This window comes from Herpailurus yagouaroundi, unplaced genomic scaffold (genome assembly GCF_014898765.1).
Source record: "Herpailurus yagouaroundi ecotype Mexico unplaced genomic scaffold, PumYag 100, whole genome shotgun sequence".
NCBI classification, from domain to species: Eukaryota; Metazoa; Chordata; class Mammalia; order Carnivora; family Felidae; genus Herpailurus; species Herpailurus yagouaroundi.
This window is the reverse complement of record NW_024412391.1, coordinates 66,216,208-66,233,140: the sequence shown is the minus strand read 5'-3', so window position 1 is coordinate 66,233,140 and position 16,933 is coordinate 66,216,208. Positions and strand designations below refer to the sequence as shown.

General features: G+C 37.6%; 1 protein-coding gene across 9 annotated transcripts in view; it reads left to right on the top strand.

Moving 5' to 3' along the window:
* The window catches only part of CDK14 (cyclin dependent kinase 14), a 633,016-nt gene that overhangs the window by 528,561 nt on the left and 87,522 nt on the right, over positions 1 to 16,933 (top strand). For all 9 annotated transcript variants that reach the window (XM_040471560.1, XM_040471565.1, XM_040471562.1 and 6 more), the window contains one exon: positions 245 to 388. In XM_040471560.1, the coding sequence (XP_040327494.1) occupies positions 245 to 360 (116 nt within the window). In that variant the 3' untranslated portion in view covers positions 361 to 388. The remainder of the gene's footprint in view (positions 1 to 244; positions 389 to 16,933) is intronic.

The window sequence follows — 16,933 nt, the reverse complement described above, 5'->3', positions numbered from 1 at the left end:
TCTAGATCGGAGAAATATGAGCATGAATATTACTTCATGATATCGTGATATCATATGTGTGTATAAATCTGTGTAAATGTGTCTGTGGCTGTTACCACTTGACTTTTCAGCGACCAACACATACCACGATGTTCCCTGTGCAGGACATCTAGAATTGCATCTCAGTCTCCAGTTTCTAAAATGAAAGTTTGTAAGCATATCTATAACATAATATATAAATGGCAACTTTTCATTCTGTCCACAGTGTCTTCTATTTTTACCGTCCCAAACGTAAGATTGCAGCCAGAAGCTGGAGAAAGCATGCGGGCCTTTGGGAAAAACAATAGTTATGGCAAAAGTCTATCAAATAGCAAGCACTGATGAGCACAACATTCTCAAGAGAGCACAGGTAAGATGACCTACTTTGCCTGGAAAGTAATAATGAATAGATATTGAACAGATCTTTTACATGAAATATTTCAGATTGATTTTTTCCCCTAAATGTCCTATGAATCTCTTATGTTCATTATGGCATTGATCACAGGTTCTACTAAGGAGAGTACAGTTAGTCATATATTTAGGTACCTACTAGATCCTGGCCAAAATTGTATTTTATTTATGCAGTCATAAACAAACCATTTCAATTATAAGCAAATCATTTTAACTACTCACACATTCTTTGTGGAGGTTAGAAAAAGGTTAACCTTGAGCGATATTCTAAGTCACAGACTTGCTTTATTTGGCCCACACAATTTTTTAAATTAGTTGCTTTCATTTTAAAATGGAGAGATTTTACAGAGTCTGGATTCTTGGCATTTTTTTTTAAATCAGCAACTCTTGCAATACTGCACTCACATTCCTGCCAGAATTTTATACATATAACTGAATCATGGCTGCTTCCCTTGGAAAGGATGTGTGCTCCCTAGTTTAGCTTAGCTGCTGTGTGGGCCACTTAGCTCACTTTTGATTCCTACATGGCCCCTAGTACAGACCTTATCATGATGAAGCTTTTCTTTTTTCCTATTCGATTCTTTGACCTTTACTATTCTGCAGAGAAAAAGCATAATCCAAACAAGGCGATCTCTAGCATGCTGGCCTGTTACAGACACACATGCTTCACAGAAACAAGTATAAGACAGCAAATTCTGAAAAGGCTGTGTCTTTATTGCCAGATGGAAATGTCTGTGTTTTTGTTTTTTTTTTATTTTATGCCTGTATATATATCTTTCTGTTTAACATAACTGAAGTAAATAGAGAACACACTTTTTTGTGGGGAGGGCTTTTTTTAATTTGCTATCCCATATTTGCTCCTTGCTCATGTGGATGTTCAATAATTAAATGTTCTGGTGAATGGAAGGATCTAGATAGACAGCATTGCAAGAGTCTGTCTTCCTTCTGCCTCTTAACATGAAATATGTTAACAGGGTCAATTGCCAGCATGGCAAAAAGAACAAATTATACTGTCTGCGTTGTCTTCTGGGTGATTTGCCAATACCTTGAGCTATTTTGGGGACTCAGCTTTTGCACACATTCAATGTGGGGGCAAATTTTGACCTCTTGGGAGTAGGGTGGCGATTTATGAATGGTTGGGGGTGAAAGATCCTCAGATAAAACAAGGTATATAAATGCCACTCAGAAAATGTTACTAATAGACTTGCTACTACATACGTAAGAGTAAGATTCTTCATTCTTCAGGTTATTTCCCCCCACTGGGTAAAAAGTTACCTAGAAGCACAACTTGATTCCCTCAATGGTGTTTGTACTCCCATTCTGAATTTCAGTTGGTCACACAGAGTAAGCTGAGTTACTTCCTGGTTCTGAGACCGGTTTTAATTCATTAGGTTTGTAGCACATGCTTTTCAAAGCATTTAACCTGTATTACCATCATGAGGGCCCCTGGCTTTATAAATCCAGTAGCCAGTTCAGTAAAACAAAACAAAAGGTGAACTTTGTTGGTGGTGCTGCTTCCCATACGGCAAGTTTGAACTTCGGTCACAGAGCTGTGTGTCTTTTCTTCTCTGCTCTTTTAGGATCTTTCTGACCTGAGTCTAGCCAGTCAAAGCTGCTAGAAGGTCTTCCAGGTCAGCTTCTCCTGGCAAAAATAAATCAAGCTGACTGGACAGAAGCATTGCCCATAAGGTCTCAAAAGTTACTAATTGGAAAGAGGCTTTTAAAGAGGTGCTCAGAACTGCAATCATTAGTATTCGAAAGCCCTTACAAAAATGTATTTTCTTGGCAGTATATCTTTTTAAAATAGATTTAAGGTTATAGGAACTGCTTCTTCTAGAATTATTTGATAATGATACAAATATGTTCTCTATGAGTTTTCTCCACATCACATCAACTTTCAAAGCTCAGATTTATTGTTTTTGTTGCTTTCTTCCAAATCCAAATACCTCGGCTTCATTCAACATTACATTGAAGAAACATCTATGTTTTCTTTTCTCTGAAAAGCTGCAGGGAGGGGCCCCTGGGTGGCTCAGTCGGTTAAGCATCTGACTTGATTTTGGGTCAAGTCACGATCTCATGGTTCCTGAGTTTGAGCCCTGCTTCGGGCTCTACACTGACAGTGCAGAGCCTGCTTGGAATTCTCTCTCTCTGCCCCTCCCTCACTCACATGCAACCTCTCTCTCAAAATAAATAAACTTTAAAAAAAGCTGCAGAGAAGCTGGATTCTAAGAGTTTTCTGTCAGTCAGCAGAAAAAGAAACCATTTTAATTTCTCACCTTTGTGGGTTTTTAATTTTACTACATGAGGCTGTCTTAGAGAGCAAATAATGCAGTATATTGGCCTGATACATCTGAACTATGGAAGTTTTTCTGACCAATAGCTGAATATTAATGTCTATATTGTAGACATGACAGAATAAAAAGTCTACCATAAATAAGAGTATTCATACAGAAAAACATGTAATTCCCTAGATTTTGATTTTGTTTTTGATGAATTAATTAACTGTTTACAGCAAGCTGTGGCATGTTAAATCTTCCTCAATAGTCCCGGTTCTTTGTAAACCCCAGAGAGACTGGGAAGACGAGGGGTGGGAAAGAAGTTGAGGGCCCAGTGAGGCTAAAACTGTAATCTAGCATTTCAGCCACCTCTCTTCAGGGGGTTGCACAGAGTCAGTGTGGAAGATGCATTGCATCACTTCTTTAAAATGTTTGGAGGACTGAGTAGAAGGGAGTGTTTTAAGTCCTAATTTTCGTCCTCTACCTCAATGCCAAACTGTCTCTAAACTTGCATACGAAGGCCATTTCAAGTATTTAGTTAATAATACTGGATTTGCATAAAGTGGCCTTAGTGGAAAAGCTAATGAGAAGCATTTTTCTTTGCAGCAAAAAGTAATTTTGGTTTCAGAGTCTTGTAACCAAATTAAATGAAAAGAAAACTACATGCACCCAAGTTTCAAATGGGATAGGTGCCAGTGGATGATCAAAATACTGTGCTTCCTACATTTTGTTATCCTCTAAAGATATTTAGACTAATGATTTTATAGGTTGTCCCCACTCTTTTTATCAGTATTGAAGGGTAAAGACCATCCTAAAGTCTGAGAGACTGTGCATTGAAATTTCCCTCAATGAAAAGACCAGAAGCTATATTGAGTATCACATTCATTTGCATCACTTATATTTGCACATAGCAATACCAGACACTCCCTGATGCTGAGCTTAATTTTCCAGTCATTCTAAATTGAAACAGGAATGGGACGTCCCCGCTGGCTCATTTGGTGGAGGATGCAACTCTTGATCTCAGGGTTTTAAGTTTGGGCCCCACATTGGGTGCAGAGATTACTGTAAAAAATAAAATCTTAAAAACTAAATAAAAATTACAAATTAATTGACACAGGAAGCGCCTGGTCAGTCTGTCTACTCCTTTTGCTGAATACAGGGATAAGAATGGCCTCTAATCTTTCAGGCAGATTTTTTTTTTTTTTTTGAAATGCTATGTGCTCATTAAGGAACATCTCTTTTCAGTGAATCAGTTGGTGTTCAGATCCTATTGAATCCATAATAAATATACAAATATCAGTCTAGTACATCAAAATATTATATTTGGTTCAAGTGCAAGAAGTTAACCTCATACATATTTTGGTGACCTTCTTGCCTTATAGCATATTATCTTTCCTAATCAACATGAAATATTATGTGACAATGAAAAAAATGTGTTGACTCAGTCATCAAGCAGTAATTTCCTAAAAGTAGGCTGCCAGGCAAACAGAGTAGAATGCATAAATTGCTTCAGAGTTTTAATTAAATAAGATAAAGATTTTTAAAGAAAATAAACTCCAGACAGAATATAATGCATTTATGCTTAAGACCCTCTGGCATCACTAACTGAACATTCAGTAGAGCAGGTGTTCTCACACCCTGAGGAGCTCTTTAAAATACAGGTTCCCAGAGTCCATGAATGGGCACTTTGAGGAATCCCAAAGGATGTTAATACAGGTAGCCCTTTAACCACATATTATGACATCTTCAGTAAATATTCAAGAACTACATATTTATGAAGTAAAATAATCAACTTATTTGGATCAGGACTGTATAAGGACAGACTAGAAAAATCCATCCCTTCCCTTCCTTTCCCTTCCCTATTCTGAGGGAAGACGAACAAAGTAACCATTAAGCCACGTGTGGCTATTTACATTTAATTTTTAATTAATTAAAATTAAATTATAATTTTGTTTCCTCAATAGCAGAACCATGTTTCAGGTACTCATTAGCCACACATGACCAGTGGCCACTTTACTGGACAGGGCAGATAAAGAATCCTTCCAGCATCACAGCGCCCTGTATCAGACAGCTCTGGTGACAAGCATTTCCCCTACCTGACTTCCAAAAAAGGGGTCTGGAAAATTAAACTAAATTCAATCGGTAAAAATATGCTTCAGTTCTAGATTATAGCCATTTAAGGAAAGCTTGAAACGTCTGAGGAATGGATGCCTTCAAGTGAGAAGACAGGCGGCAGGGTGAGAGGGCCAGAGACAGATGATTGGAGAGAGCCATGCCACGGGATCAGGAGAGACCAAGAGAAAGTGGGTGTTGGGATCTTCCAGGGGAAGGGGACATGGTCAGGTTTCTTCAGTTAGCAGTGGTCTTTGTTGAGGTTGCTTCAGGAAGGTAGGAAGAACAAGGCCACCAGTCTAAGCAGCTGCACAGACAGCCTCACAAAGACTGAGTGTCCATCAGAATCCAATAAGAGCTTCCCTTCACTGGCCGTCTTCACCACCACTCAGCTCTGGTAACTGCTCCTGTCCTCTGTGCTGTGACACGATGGCAGCTCAGTTTCTCAACTAACATTTTCATCTTCTCTTCATCTCACGGCTCCTGCCGACTTGTTTCTGCTCATTCATGAACCCTGCCTCTGTTGTTTCCCTTTGTCTCTATATCTGGGGCAGTCTATCACTGAGCTCTTTTACTCAGATTCAAACCTTCCTCACAAGCAGCTCTGATTGGCATTAGCATCATCGTGAAAAGTATGCTTTGAGCAAGGCTGTTGTATCAGTCACTCCATAAGCTGTTGGCTGACTGTAGATTGCTGTAGGCCCAGCACTGAGCCCTGATCCAGTCTGCTGAGCTGTGAACTGGGCCAACCGCTTCTTAAGGAACCGCTTAGAGGATGGCTCTGGGTTTAGAAGTCTCGGAAGCTTCTACAAAGCATGGAGTATAGCCAGGAGGCACCTTCCCTGGACTGTATGCTACCAAGGGAAAAAACAAGGACAGAGGGACATTCTAATTTTAATGGTGTAACAACATCCTCATTGTGTGATATTTTTGTCGAAAGTTCTTTCTAAGCGATGTTGCATTTTCTCAACTACAGACCCAGAAGGAGATAATACTCATTAATACTTACAACAGTGTAAGAAATTCAAGTGTTGGTTATAGCTTTCCTTCAGCAACAGGAAGTTTTCTGGGTCTTTTTCTGCAAGAACTTATTTTCTGCATGACCCTACAGATTTTTTTTTCCTATCAAACAACTACAGTTTTATTATCTCTGTTATTTCATGCAGTTGACAATAGTTGTGGAAATAACAGGCAGAGGAGGAAACAAACATTCCTGTCCCTCACAGGTTTTATCTGAAAGAATCCTGGTTTTTGTCATTACCCCTACATTGCTGCAGATGAAAAACTACATCTTATCGGGAAATCAACAGTACTTCAAACCACAAATGCATAATGCATGTTATGAACACCAGATTGAGAAGAGGCTGAAATGTTTGGTGGTTTCCCCATCCCACCCCCGACCCCCTTTCCTTAGCTTCCCTCCATCCTGGAGAGTCTCTTACCTGCTCTAAACTCTGATGCAAAATAGGGGGCTACGGACGCTGTCCTTCTCTCCTCTCCCTTCCTTCTCTGCCTCTCCACCCCTCCCTTTCCTTGGGTCACCTCTGATCTATAGACTGCATTACCACTACCAACCCTATGAATGGATTAGCAAAGGACTTGAAGGCCTTTACTGTCTAATCTGCTTAATTATGTCCTGGGATTGTCACAAAACATAATGAAAATAAAGTTAAATATATCATGCTTCATCCAAGGTGAATTTTTGAAAGTATTTTTTATATTGACATAATTTCGGACTTCTAGAAAAGTTACAAGAGCAGTACATAGAATTCCTGGTACCCTTCACCTACTTTCCCCAAATGTTTGCATTTTACTACATTCACCTTATCATATTCATTTTCTCTCCCTCCATCCCTTCCTGTCTCTGTCTCTCAGACACACACATACAGACACACGTGTACATACACATTGTTTTTCTAAACCATTGTTTTTACTCACATGATGCTCCAGTACCTTTAACTATTTCAGTGTGCTTTTCTTAAAAAGCAGAATTCAGAGTGACATTTTTTTAATTAAAAATTAAAATTTGCCCTTGCTCTTCTTTTTTCTTTCTCTGAGAGTTTTGAAAAGCAAAATGGGTAAAAGAGGAAGAAACTGGTGTGATGTTCCACAAATTGGTTCATCAGTCCATGCTCAAAAATTAGCTATATTTTTGTGATTCAATTATCCAGGTCAGATGAGCTTTCAAATTGTGGAGTGACGGTGGGGGAAGGCACTGCAACTTGCATCTTCTGTCTTTTGAAAACCCAAATTAATTTCTGAGGGACTATTTAGCCAGCAGCATAATGTGAATGAAGCTTTCTTATAAGTAATGGGCATGAGATGTGGTGTGGCTAGTAAGCAAGATATCTGTTAGAATGCTTGGCCAAACTATTACGAAGTTAGCAGTTACATATAACAAGTAGTTATAATCAGTTCAGGTGTTCTATTTTTCCCTTTCATTTAATGTTGATTTTTATGAATTTGGGATACAGAGGGAATCATCTATGCCCTAAGTGCACTGTATTGTATTATTAATACCAGGATAGCAGCTGAGTCCCACTAGACAGTCTTTGTGGTCTGCGGATGCTCTAAGAAGTGTCTGAGCATAAAAGGAGGCTGTTTGAGTTGAAGTGGGCTGATGGTCTAGGATGACATTTGAATGCATGGAGGACAATGTCTAAATGACAATGTCGAGAAGGGAAGGCAAAAAGAAGCTCGAAACTATTCCCATTGTCCCACAGATGCTCATCACTCCTCCTGAGATATTCCTCACATGGAAGCTTTGTCTGGGTAGAAACAGGGAGTGGGATCAGGGAGGGATAGACCCTGGGACAAAAGCCAGGGATTCAGGTCCTTAAACAAATTAAAATTCCAGAGAGAGAGCAAATGTAATGAAAACTGCAACCCGAATGTATTTCAAGTCTAACAAAGTTAAACATTTTAGCTAAATTATTACAAGTATATTTAACAAAATGTTTGCAATACTCTGAGATGCTTCCATGAATAAAGCTTTTAAGAACATCAAATTGGTTGTGCAAATGAATAATTTACTGAGTCTCTTTTGGAATTTAGGAGAGATGTTTACCATGGCATGCACACACGCACACACACACACACACACACACACACACACTCACACTATACTCTCACACAGCCAAGTAGAATGATTTTTCAACAGTCCTAGAGTTGTTAGGATAACATCGTAGATTATTCAAAGGATTATTTTTCTACCTAAGGACATAATATGCAAGTTCTAGTACAAAAACAATACCAAAGTTGCAGAAATTGACAGAAATTTACCTCTTAATAGATATCGCCATGTATGCCATGCGTGGAATCCATTACTGTACTATTAACTTCCATATTAGGTGATTTTTTTTTCCTTTAAATTATCACCATTCTTTTAATGTAGTTTGCATTATGTATAGTGCCCTTGGATTTTTAATTGCTCTGGATTATCATTTTCAATGCAATTAGTAAAATGCCCTCAATTACATATAATAATTACTGTAAATGGGGCTATTGGCCTAATTACTATAAATGAGGAAAGATGTGTAATTATCACGTGCAATTAAATCATGTACAGTATTTATTTTACATTATTACATACAATGGTGTAATGATAACACATAATTATATTGTATCATTCGTTGGTCAACAAATCTACTTCATACTGAGATATCTAGAGTTGTGATCCACTGTCAAAGAGTCATGTACTGGCTCTTTCTTCCTAATGTAATTGGGTTATTCTGTGGGCTGGGAACCCACTGAATAAACTGTGCACAGGCAAGAAAAATTGGAAGGAAAAAATTATTTTATCTTCGTTAATTAAGAATGTCCAGATTGTCCTATGTTGTCAGTGTTAAATCCTCCCTGAGCACAAAGCCAGCCTCCACCATACCTGTTGGTTTTCATGTAAATGTGTAAAAATCAACACCCCTAAATGGTGGCAACATCTAAAATATGCCTAGGAAAAAAAAGAAGTCCTTTCTTCATTGTGGCAAACATGATAATCATCCCTAGTTTACAAATAAATGCACACTTAACAAGCTTATAGCACATAATTAATTCTGCAAAGGATGCTGTTTGGCAGAGTGGGATTATGAGAATTGCATATTGATAGCGGCAGGAGAAATAAATCTATCTTCTCTACGTAAGGTTGGGTGTTCTTGTGTTCTCTAGAAACTGGCACATCTCAGAGGTGTTGCTCTCAAAATGATCTCAGGATGGAAAGAAATCAGTAATTACAGAGCCAGGCATTCAGTTGTGTCCTAATTTTCCCACCAGTTTTTCAGTGTTTCAGCTGCCTCAGAGACTTAAAGTATTCTCATTAGGTAGCTGCAGAGGCAGAGGCAACCGCTTGCCTACTCCCTCATTCTCCTCGTTCGCATTTCCTTTTTTTTTTTTTTTCTTCCCCATTCCTGCCTTGGGAGTGACTGTGAAGATCATTTGCTGGAATGATTGGCAGGTTAGAGGATTCGATCAGATGAGTTCCTCTTAGTGCAGGTCAGAAAGGCTAGTTAGCAGGAGCTGTTGAAAAATGCCAGCAGCATTCGAAATGGGAAATGTCATGACTTCGAGGCAGGGGGTGCCACCTGGAACAGAAAGCCCCCAGCTCATTAGCAAGTTACAGGATGTGGGCTTAACTGGAGGGAGCAGAGAAGGAAAGATAATACCCAATAGGGAAAATGATTGTGAAGTGGAATTGATTTCATGTATAATTTGTTTATCACTAGAGGGGACAAATGCTGTCCTCCTGACATGAGCAGAGAAGTATGGACTATGAATGAAGCAACTTAGCATAATCTCCAGGTTGAGGTTTGGATTTAAAGAATGCAAACTTCTTTATTCTTAACTGTGGAAATGATCAGGTCATGTTACATTAATTAAAGCTGACATACTCTCAAATGTTTTATCTGGGCAATTGTGGCAGTTTGACAGAAACGGATAGAAATGGGCAACTTGAGAAAAGAAGAAGGATTTTTTTTTTCCCCTCGGCTGGTGTGGAAGACTAGCTCAGTTGCATACTGAATTATAACAGGGCTGGTGTTTATCTTCAGTGGTTTGCTAGGCTGCACAAATCAAACCAGGGCTCTCGATTCTCCTGCCATCTCATTTGTAGAAGAGAGCATTTGCCCTTTGGGACATGTAGATCTAATCCATATGAAAATATGTATATATATTTTAGAATAGGACTGTATTATATTTTGGCATAATGTTAAAGTTGTAATTTTTTTTAAAGGGGAAGCTCTCCTATTTCATTACTGCCTACTTGTCAGTTCATCTAGAATTTGATATTCTGCCATAAAGCCAACAACTTACAGTAGTCGTAGTCACAGACAAAACTAAACCCAAAAAGGTGTCCTTACAGGAAAAATTAATCTGTAGTTTGTAAAAAGAGAATGTAGTAGCAAAACAGAAAAGAATAATGCCTAGCATGTATTCAAACTGAACTCCAAATTTAAAGGTTCCAGTTTTTCTACAGTGTATTAAATGGACTTCAGTGTAAAGCGTCCCTCTACATAAATTCCATCAGAAAATGTATTTTCTTTTGATAAGAAACTTTTACGATATCATTTATATTTTACTTGGAGATCTTCATCTTGTTATTTTAAGTCACAAATACCACAGCTGCAACTCTTTCTGGGTGTTTACTAAAGGATGTTTGCTTAGCATCCAGATTTTGGTTAAAATATATATTTTCAAAATGTCTCTGCCCTGAGTTTCTCTTTTCTCTTAAATATTGAGACCTTTTATGAGGCAGTTATGAAATAGCCAGTGCTTGTTTTTATCAAGCAGCCTCAGACTGCTGTCTTAAGTGACTAGGAATCTTAAAACCTCCTAGTCAAAACACTGGTGGAAAATTCATTCTGTTCTGTATTCAGCATAAAAAGCTTAGCATTAAGCTACTGAATATAGCTGCCAAGATATACTGCATTAGTTTTGTCAAATGTAAAAATTTAAACATCACTGTGAATCCACTCATCCCCTCATTTGGGAGTTTCATTGTGTGGTCCAGAAGCTGGCCTTTGGGGGAAAAAAAATGAAATACTATTTGAAATGGTTCACCTAAAGTTAAGATTTTTTTATTCTGCCACAGTAACTCAATTTGTTAATAACTGACAGATGTGTTAGAAAAAAATGAATAAATCAACTACTTTGAGAGAAAGGACTGTCAAAGAATTATTTTAAGAAGAGAATTGAGACTGGTCGTCTACAAGTGGATTTCCCAGTGTTCAGACTAGCTTTTCAACTCAGATGCCCTTCCCTCTCAAGATGGGCAAGCCAGAGATGTCAGGCCGTGCAGACCCAGGGGTGCATAGTGGTGTTTCTGTGCACCTGATCTCATTCCCCACCCTCTTCTCTATTCCCTGCCCTCAACTTGGCCTTCCATAGTGGGCTCTGCTTTCACAGACTTTGTACAGTCTCCACTGTTTTACATTCTTTTCAATGAATCTTCTCTCCATTAACTGAAATAGTATGATACTGGCGTTCTTATGTTTGTCATCCCCTTTGTTGAATGTTTTCTTTTAGATTGAGTGATCTCATTGTTAAAAGTTTCACCTTCAGATGTGTGGGTTCCCCTCCTATAAGGTCCCTTGGTTCCGAAGAAAAGAAATGGTATCCTCATAACTGTCCTCTGTATCAGCAGTTCTCAACGTGTGGGCTGTAGACTCGGGGGAATCCCCAGGGGCTCCATGGGGGTCAAAATTATTTTCATAATAAAGCTAAGATGTCCTTTGCCTTTTGCACCGTGTTGACATTTTCAGTAGTGGTGCAAAAGCAATGGTAAGTAAAACTCCTGGCTCCTCAGCATGAATCATGGTGTGATATTTTGTTGTGGTTGTTGTTGTTACCACTACATAATTGTTTTCCGGAGGCAGATTTGCTTAATAATGTTCTTTATGAAGACCTAAAAATTATTAATTTTTGTAAACCTCTCCCTCTGAGTAAATGTCTTCTTAATATTCTGTGTGACTAACTGGGAAGTTTGTGTAAGCCATATTTGTATATCTAATTACTGTGACTATCTCAAGGAAAAGCTCTGGTGCAGGTGTTTGAGTTGCAAGGTTTACTAGCTGTTTTTTTTTCCTGGCAGACATCTTCTCAAAAATGAAAAAAAAGTGAGTCTGTCACCCAAAGAAAACCACTGACAGCATTTGCTGTCAGTGATAAAATTAAAGCTTTCAATAGAAAATTAGAATTTGGGGAAACTATAGACAACTTTATATACTCCTGTGAGCTTGACAATTTCCCAAACACTTCTCAAGTGAGGTAGGTGGTGATTACACAAATGTGATGTTTTTATATTGCATCGGGAAGTAGGTCATTGTTTGAAAAACCTGTACAACTCATTGCATCAGTATTTTCCAAATTACCAATGCATGATTTTAGAAAGTCATTACATGGAAAAAATATTCACTGGAAGTATGAAATAAACCAGCAGATTTTAAAATAACAGAATACAAAGAATTCATTGATACCATTTCAGATTTCCCAATGCAACTGACCCTTAAGAAATTACCACTTGTTGAGTTTTGTTGTAGTATAAAAGAGTATATATCTAAGATTATCTGAAGGGGCTATTAAATACTTTTTTTTCTTTTCCAACTATGTATCTGTGAGAGCCCATGTTTTCTTCAGTTGCTTCAACAAAACAACATATCATAGGACAGATTAAATCCAGAAGCAGTTATGAGAATCCAACTGTTTTATATTCAGCTAGACATTTTTCAAAAATCTGCATTATTGTAAAGTAGTGCCATCCCCTCACTTTTCTGTTTGGAAAGTATAGTTATTTTTATTAAAAAAAATTTCATGTTAACATGTAATCTGTTTTTAATGTATTAATAAATTAATATTTTAAATTATCAATTTTAATATCAAATATGAAATATGGTAAATATCAAAGGCTATAAAGCATATAAACAAAAGATTATGGGGGGTCCTCTATACTTTTTAAGAGTGTAAAATGTCCTTTAAGGCCAAAATATGTGAAAGTCAATACTCTATATCAGCAGTGCTATTCATTAACTCTAACATGCCAGTTATGTTGGTAATATTTTTCCCCTTTGAATAAATTACTATTTGGGGAAGTTTTCTTTCATTGTAAAATTATCCCATTCTAACCATCTAATTAAATATCACAGTTTTTCAATTTACAATGGGTACAAATTCTTATTCTTGTGTTCACACAGACACCACTTGAAAATCATAGCAGAGTACCATTTACTATACCCTTGGCGATTAGTAAGCCAATTCTTGTGGTTTTTTAAATTTTTTTATCTTGTCTTATTTTTTATTCTTTAAAATTTATATCCAAATTAGTTAGCATATAGTGCAACAATGATTTCAGGAGTAGATTCCTTAGTGCCCCTTACCCATTTAGCCAATCCCCCCTCCCACAATCCCTCCTGTAACCCTCAGTTTGTTCTCCATATTTATGAGTCTCTTCTGTTTTGTCCCCCTCCCTGTTTTTATATTATTTTTGTTTCCCTTCCCTTATGTTCATCTGTTTTGTCTCTTAAAGTCCTCATATGAGTGAAGTCATAGGATTTTTGTCTTTCTCTAACTAATTTCACATAGCATAATACCATCCAGTTCCATCCACATAGTTGCAAATGGCAAGATTTCATTCTTTTTGATTGCCGGAGTAACACTCCATTGTATGTATATACCACATCTTCTTTATCCATTCATCCATCGATGGACATTTGGGTTCTATCCATACTTTGGCTCTTCTTGATAGTGCTGCTATAAACATGGGGGTGCATGTGTCCCTTCAAAACAGCATACCTATATCCTTTGAATAAACACCTAGTAGTGAAATTGCTGGGTCGTAGGGTAGTTCTATTTTTAATTTTTTGAGGAAACTCCATACTGTTTTCCAGAGTGGCTGCACCAGCTTGCATTCCCACCAACAATGCAAAACAGATCCTCTTTCTCCGCATCCTCGCCAACATCTGTTGTTGTCTGAATTGTTAATGTTAGCCGTTCTGACAGGTTTAAGGTGGTATCTCATTGTGGTTTTGATTTCTATTTCCCTGATGATGAGTGATGTTGAGCATTTTTTCATGTGTTGGTTAGCCATCTGGATATCTTCTTTGCAGAAGTGTCTATTTATGTCTTTTGCCCATTTCTTCACTGGATTATTTGTTTTTTGGGTATTGAGTTTGATAAGTTCTTTATAGATTTTTGATACTAACCCTTTATCTGATATGTCATTTGTAAATATCTTCTCCCATTCTGTCAGTTGCCTTTTGGTTTTGCTGATTGTGTCCTTTGCTGTGCAGAAGCTTTTTATATTTGATGAGGCCCCAGTAGCTCATTTTTGCTTTTGTTTCTCTTGCCTCCAGAGACGTGTTGAATAAGAAGTTGCTGCGGCCAAGATCAGAGAGGTTTTTGCCTGCTTTCTCCTCAAGGATTTTGATGGCTTCCTGTCTTACATTTAGGTCTTTCATCCATTTTGAGTTTATTTTTGTGTCTGGTGTAAGAAAGTGGTCCAGGTTCATTCTTCTGCGTGTCGCTGTCCAGTTTTCCCAGCACGACTTGCTGAAGAGACTGTCTTTATTCCATTGGATATTCTTTGCTGCTTTGTCAAAGATTAGTTGGCCATATGTTTGTGGGTCCATTTCCGGGTTCTCTATTCCATTTCATTGATCTGAGTGTCTGTTCTTGGGCCAGTACCATACTGTCTTGATGCTTACAGTTTTGTAGTATAGCTTGAAGTCTGGGATTGTTGATGCCTCCTGCTTTGGTTTTCTTTTTCAAGATTGCTTTGGCTATTCGGGGTCTTTTCTGGTTCCATACAAATTTTAGGATTGTTTGTTCTAGCCCTGTGAAGAATGCTGGTGTTATTTTATTAGGGATTGCATTAAATATGTAGATTGCTTTGGGTAGTATCCACATTTTAACACTTGTTCTTCCTATCCAGGAGCATGGAATCTTTTTCCATTTTTTTATGTCTTCTTCAATTTCTTTCATAAGCTTTCTATAGTTTTCAGTGTATAGATTTTTTACCTCTTTGGTTAGATTTATTCCTAGGTATCTTATGGATTTTTGTGCAACTATAAATAGGATCGATTCCTTGATTTCTCTTTCTGTCGCTTCATAATTGGTGTATAGGGATGCAACTGATTTCTGTGCTTTGATTTTATATCCTGCAACTTTGCTGAATTCATGAATCAATTCTAGCACTTATTTGGTGGCATCTTTTGGGTTTTCCATATAGAGTATCATGTCATCTGCGAAGAGTGAAAGTTTGACCTCCTCCTGGCTGATTTGGATGCCTTTTATTTCTTTGTGTTGTCTCATTGCAGAGGCTAAGACTTCTAATACTATGTTGAATTATAGTGGCGAGAGCGGACATCCCTGTCTTGTTCCTGACCTTAGGGGGCAAGCTCTTAGTTTTTCACCATTGAGGATATTAGCATTGGGTCATTCATACATGGCTTTCATGATCTCAAGGTATGCTCCTTCTATCCCTACTTTCTTGAGGGTTTTTATCAAGAAAGGATGCTGTATTTTGTCAAGTGCTTTCTTTGCATCTATTGAGAGGATCATATGGTTCTTGTCCTTTCTTTTATTGATGTGATGAATCACGTTAATTGTTTTGCAGATATTGAATCAGCCCCGCATCCCAGGTATAAATCCCACTTGGTCGTGGTGAATAATTTTTTTAACCTTATTGTTGGATCCAGTTGGCTAATATCTTGTTGAGGATTTTTGCATCCATGTTCATCAGAGAAATTGGTCTATAGTTCTTTTCAGTGGGGTCTGTGTCTGGTTTTGGAATCAAGGTAATGCTGGCTTCATAGAAAGAGGTTGGAAGTTTTCCTTCCATTTCTATTTTTGGAACACCTTCAAGAGAATAGGTGTTAACTCTTCCTTAAATGTTTGCTAGAATTCCCCTGGAAAGCCATCTGGCCTTGGACTCTTCTTTTTTGGCAGATTTTTGATTACTAATTCGATTTCTTTACTAGTTATGGGTCTGTTCAAATTTTCTGTTTCTTCCTGTTTCAGTTTTTGTAGTGTATATGTTTCTAGGAATTTGTCCATGTCTTCCAGATTGCCCATTTCATTGGCATATAGTTGCTCATAATATTCTCTTATTATTTTTTTTATTTCTGCTGTGTTAATTGTGATCTCTCCTCTTCCATTCTTGATTTTATTTGGGTCCTTTCCTTTTTCTTTTTGATCAAACTGGCTAGTGGTTTATCAATTTTGTTAATTCTTTCAAAGAACCAGCCTCTGGTTTCATTGATCTGTTCTACTGTTTTTTTGGTTTTGGTAGCATTAGTTTCTGCTCTAATCTTTATTTCCTGTCTTCTGCTGGTTTGGGGTTTTATTTGCTATTCCTTTTCCAGCTCCTTAAGGCGTAAGGTTAGGTTGTGTATCTGAGCTCTTTCTTCCTTCTTTAGGAAGGCCTGGATTGCTATATACTCTCCTCTTATGACCACCTTTGCTGTGTCCCAGAGGTTTTGGGTTGTGGCGTTATCATTTTCATTGACTTCCATATACTTTTTAATTTCCTCTTTAACTTGTTGGTTAGCCCATTCATTCTTTAGTAGGATGTTCTTCAGTCTCCAAGTATTTGTTACCTTTCCAAATTTTTTCTTGTGATTGATTTTGACTTTCATAGCATTGTGGTCTGAAAATATGCATGGTATGATCTCGATCTTTTTGTACTTACTTAGGGCTGATTTGTGTCCCAGGATATATGGTCTATTCCGGAGAATGTTCCATGTGCACTGGAGAAGAATGTATATTGTGCTGCTTTAGGATGAAATGTTCTGAATATATCTATTCAGTCCATCTGGTCCAGTGTGTCATTCAAAGCCATGGTTTCCTTGTTGATTTTTTTATTAGATGATCTGTCCATTGCTGTGAGTGGGGTGTTGAAGTCTCTCCTACTATTATGGTATTACTATCAATGAATGTCTTTATGTTTGTGATTAATTGATTCATATATCTGGGTGCTCTCACATTTGGCACATAAATGTTTACAATTGTTAGGTCTTCTAGGCAGATAGACCCCTTGATTATGATATAATGCCCTTCCGCATCTCTTGATACAGTCTTTATTTTAAAGTCTAGATTGTCTGATATAAGTATGGCTACTCCGGCTTTCTTTT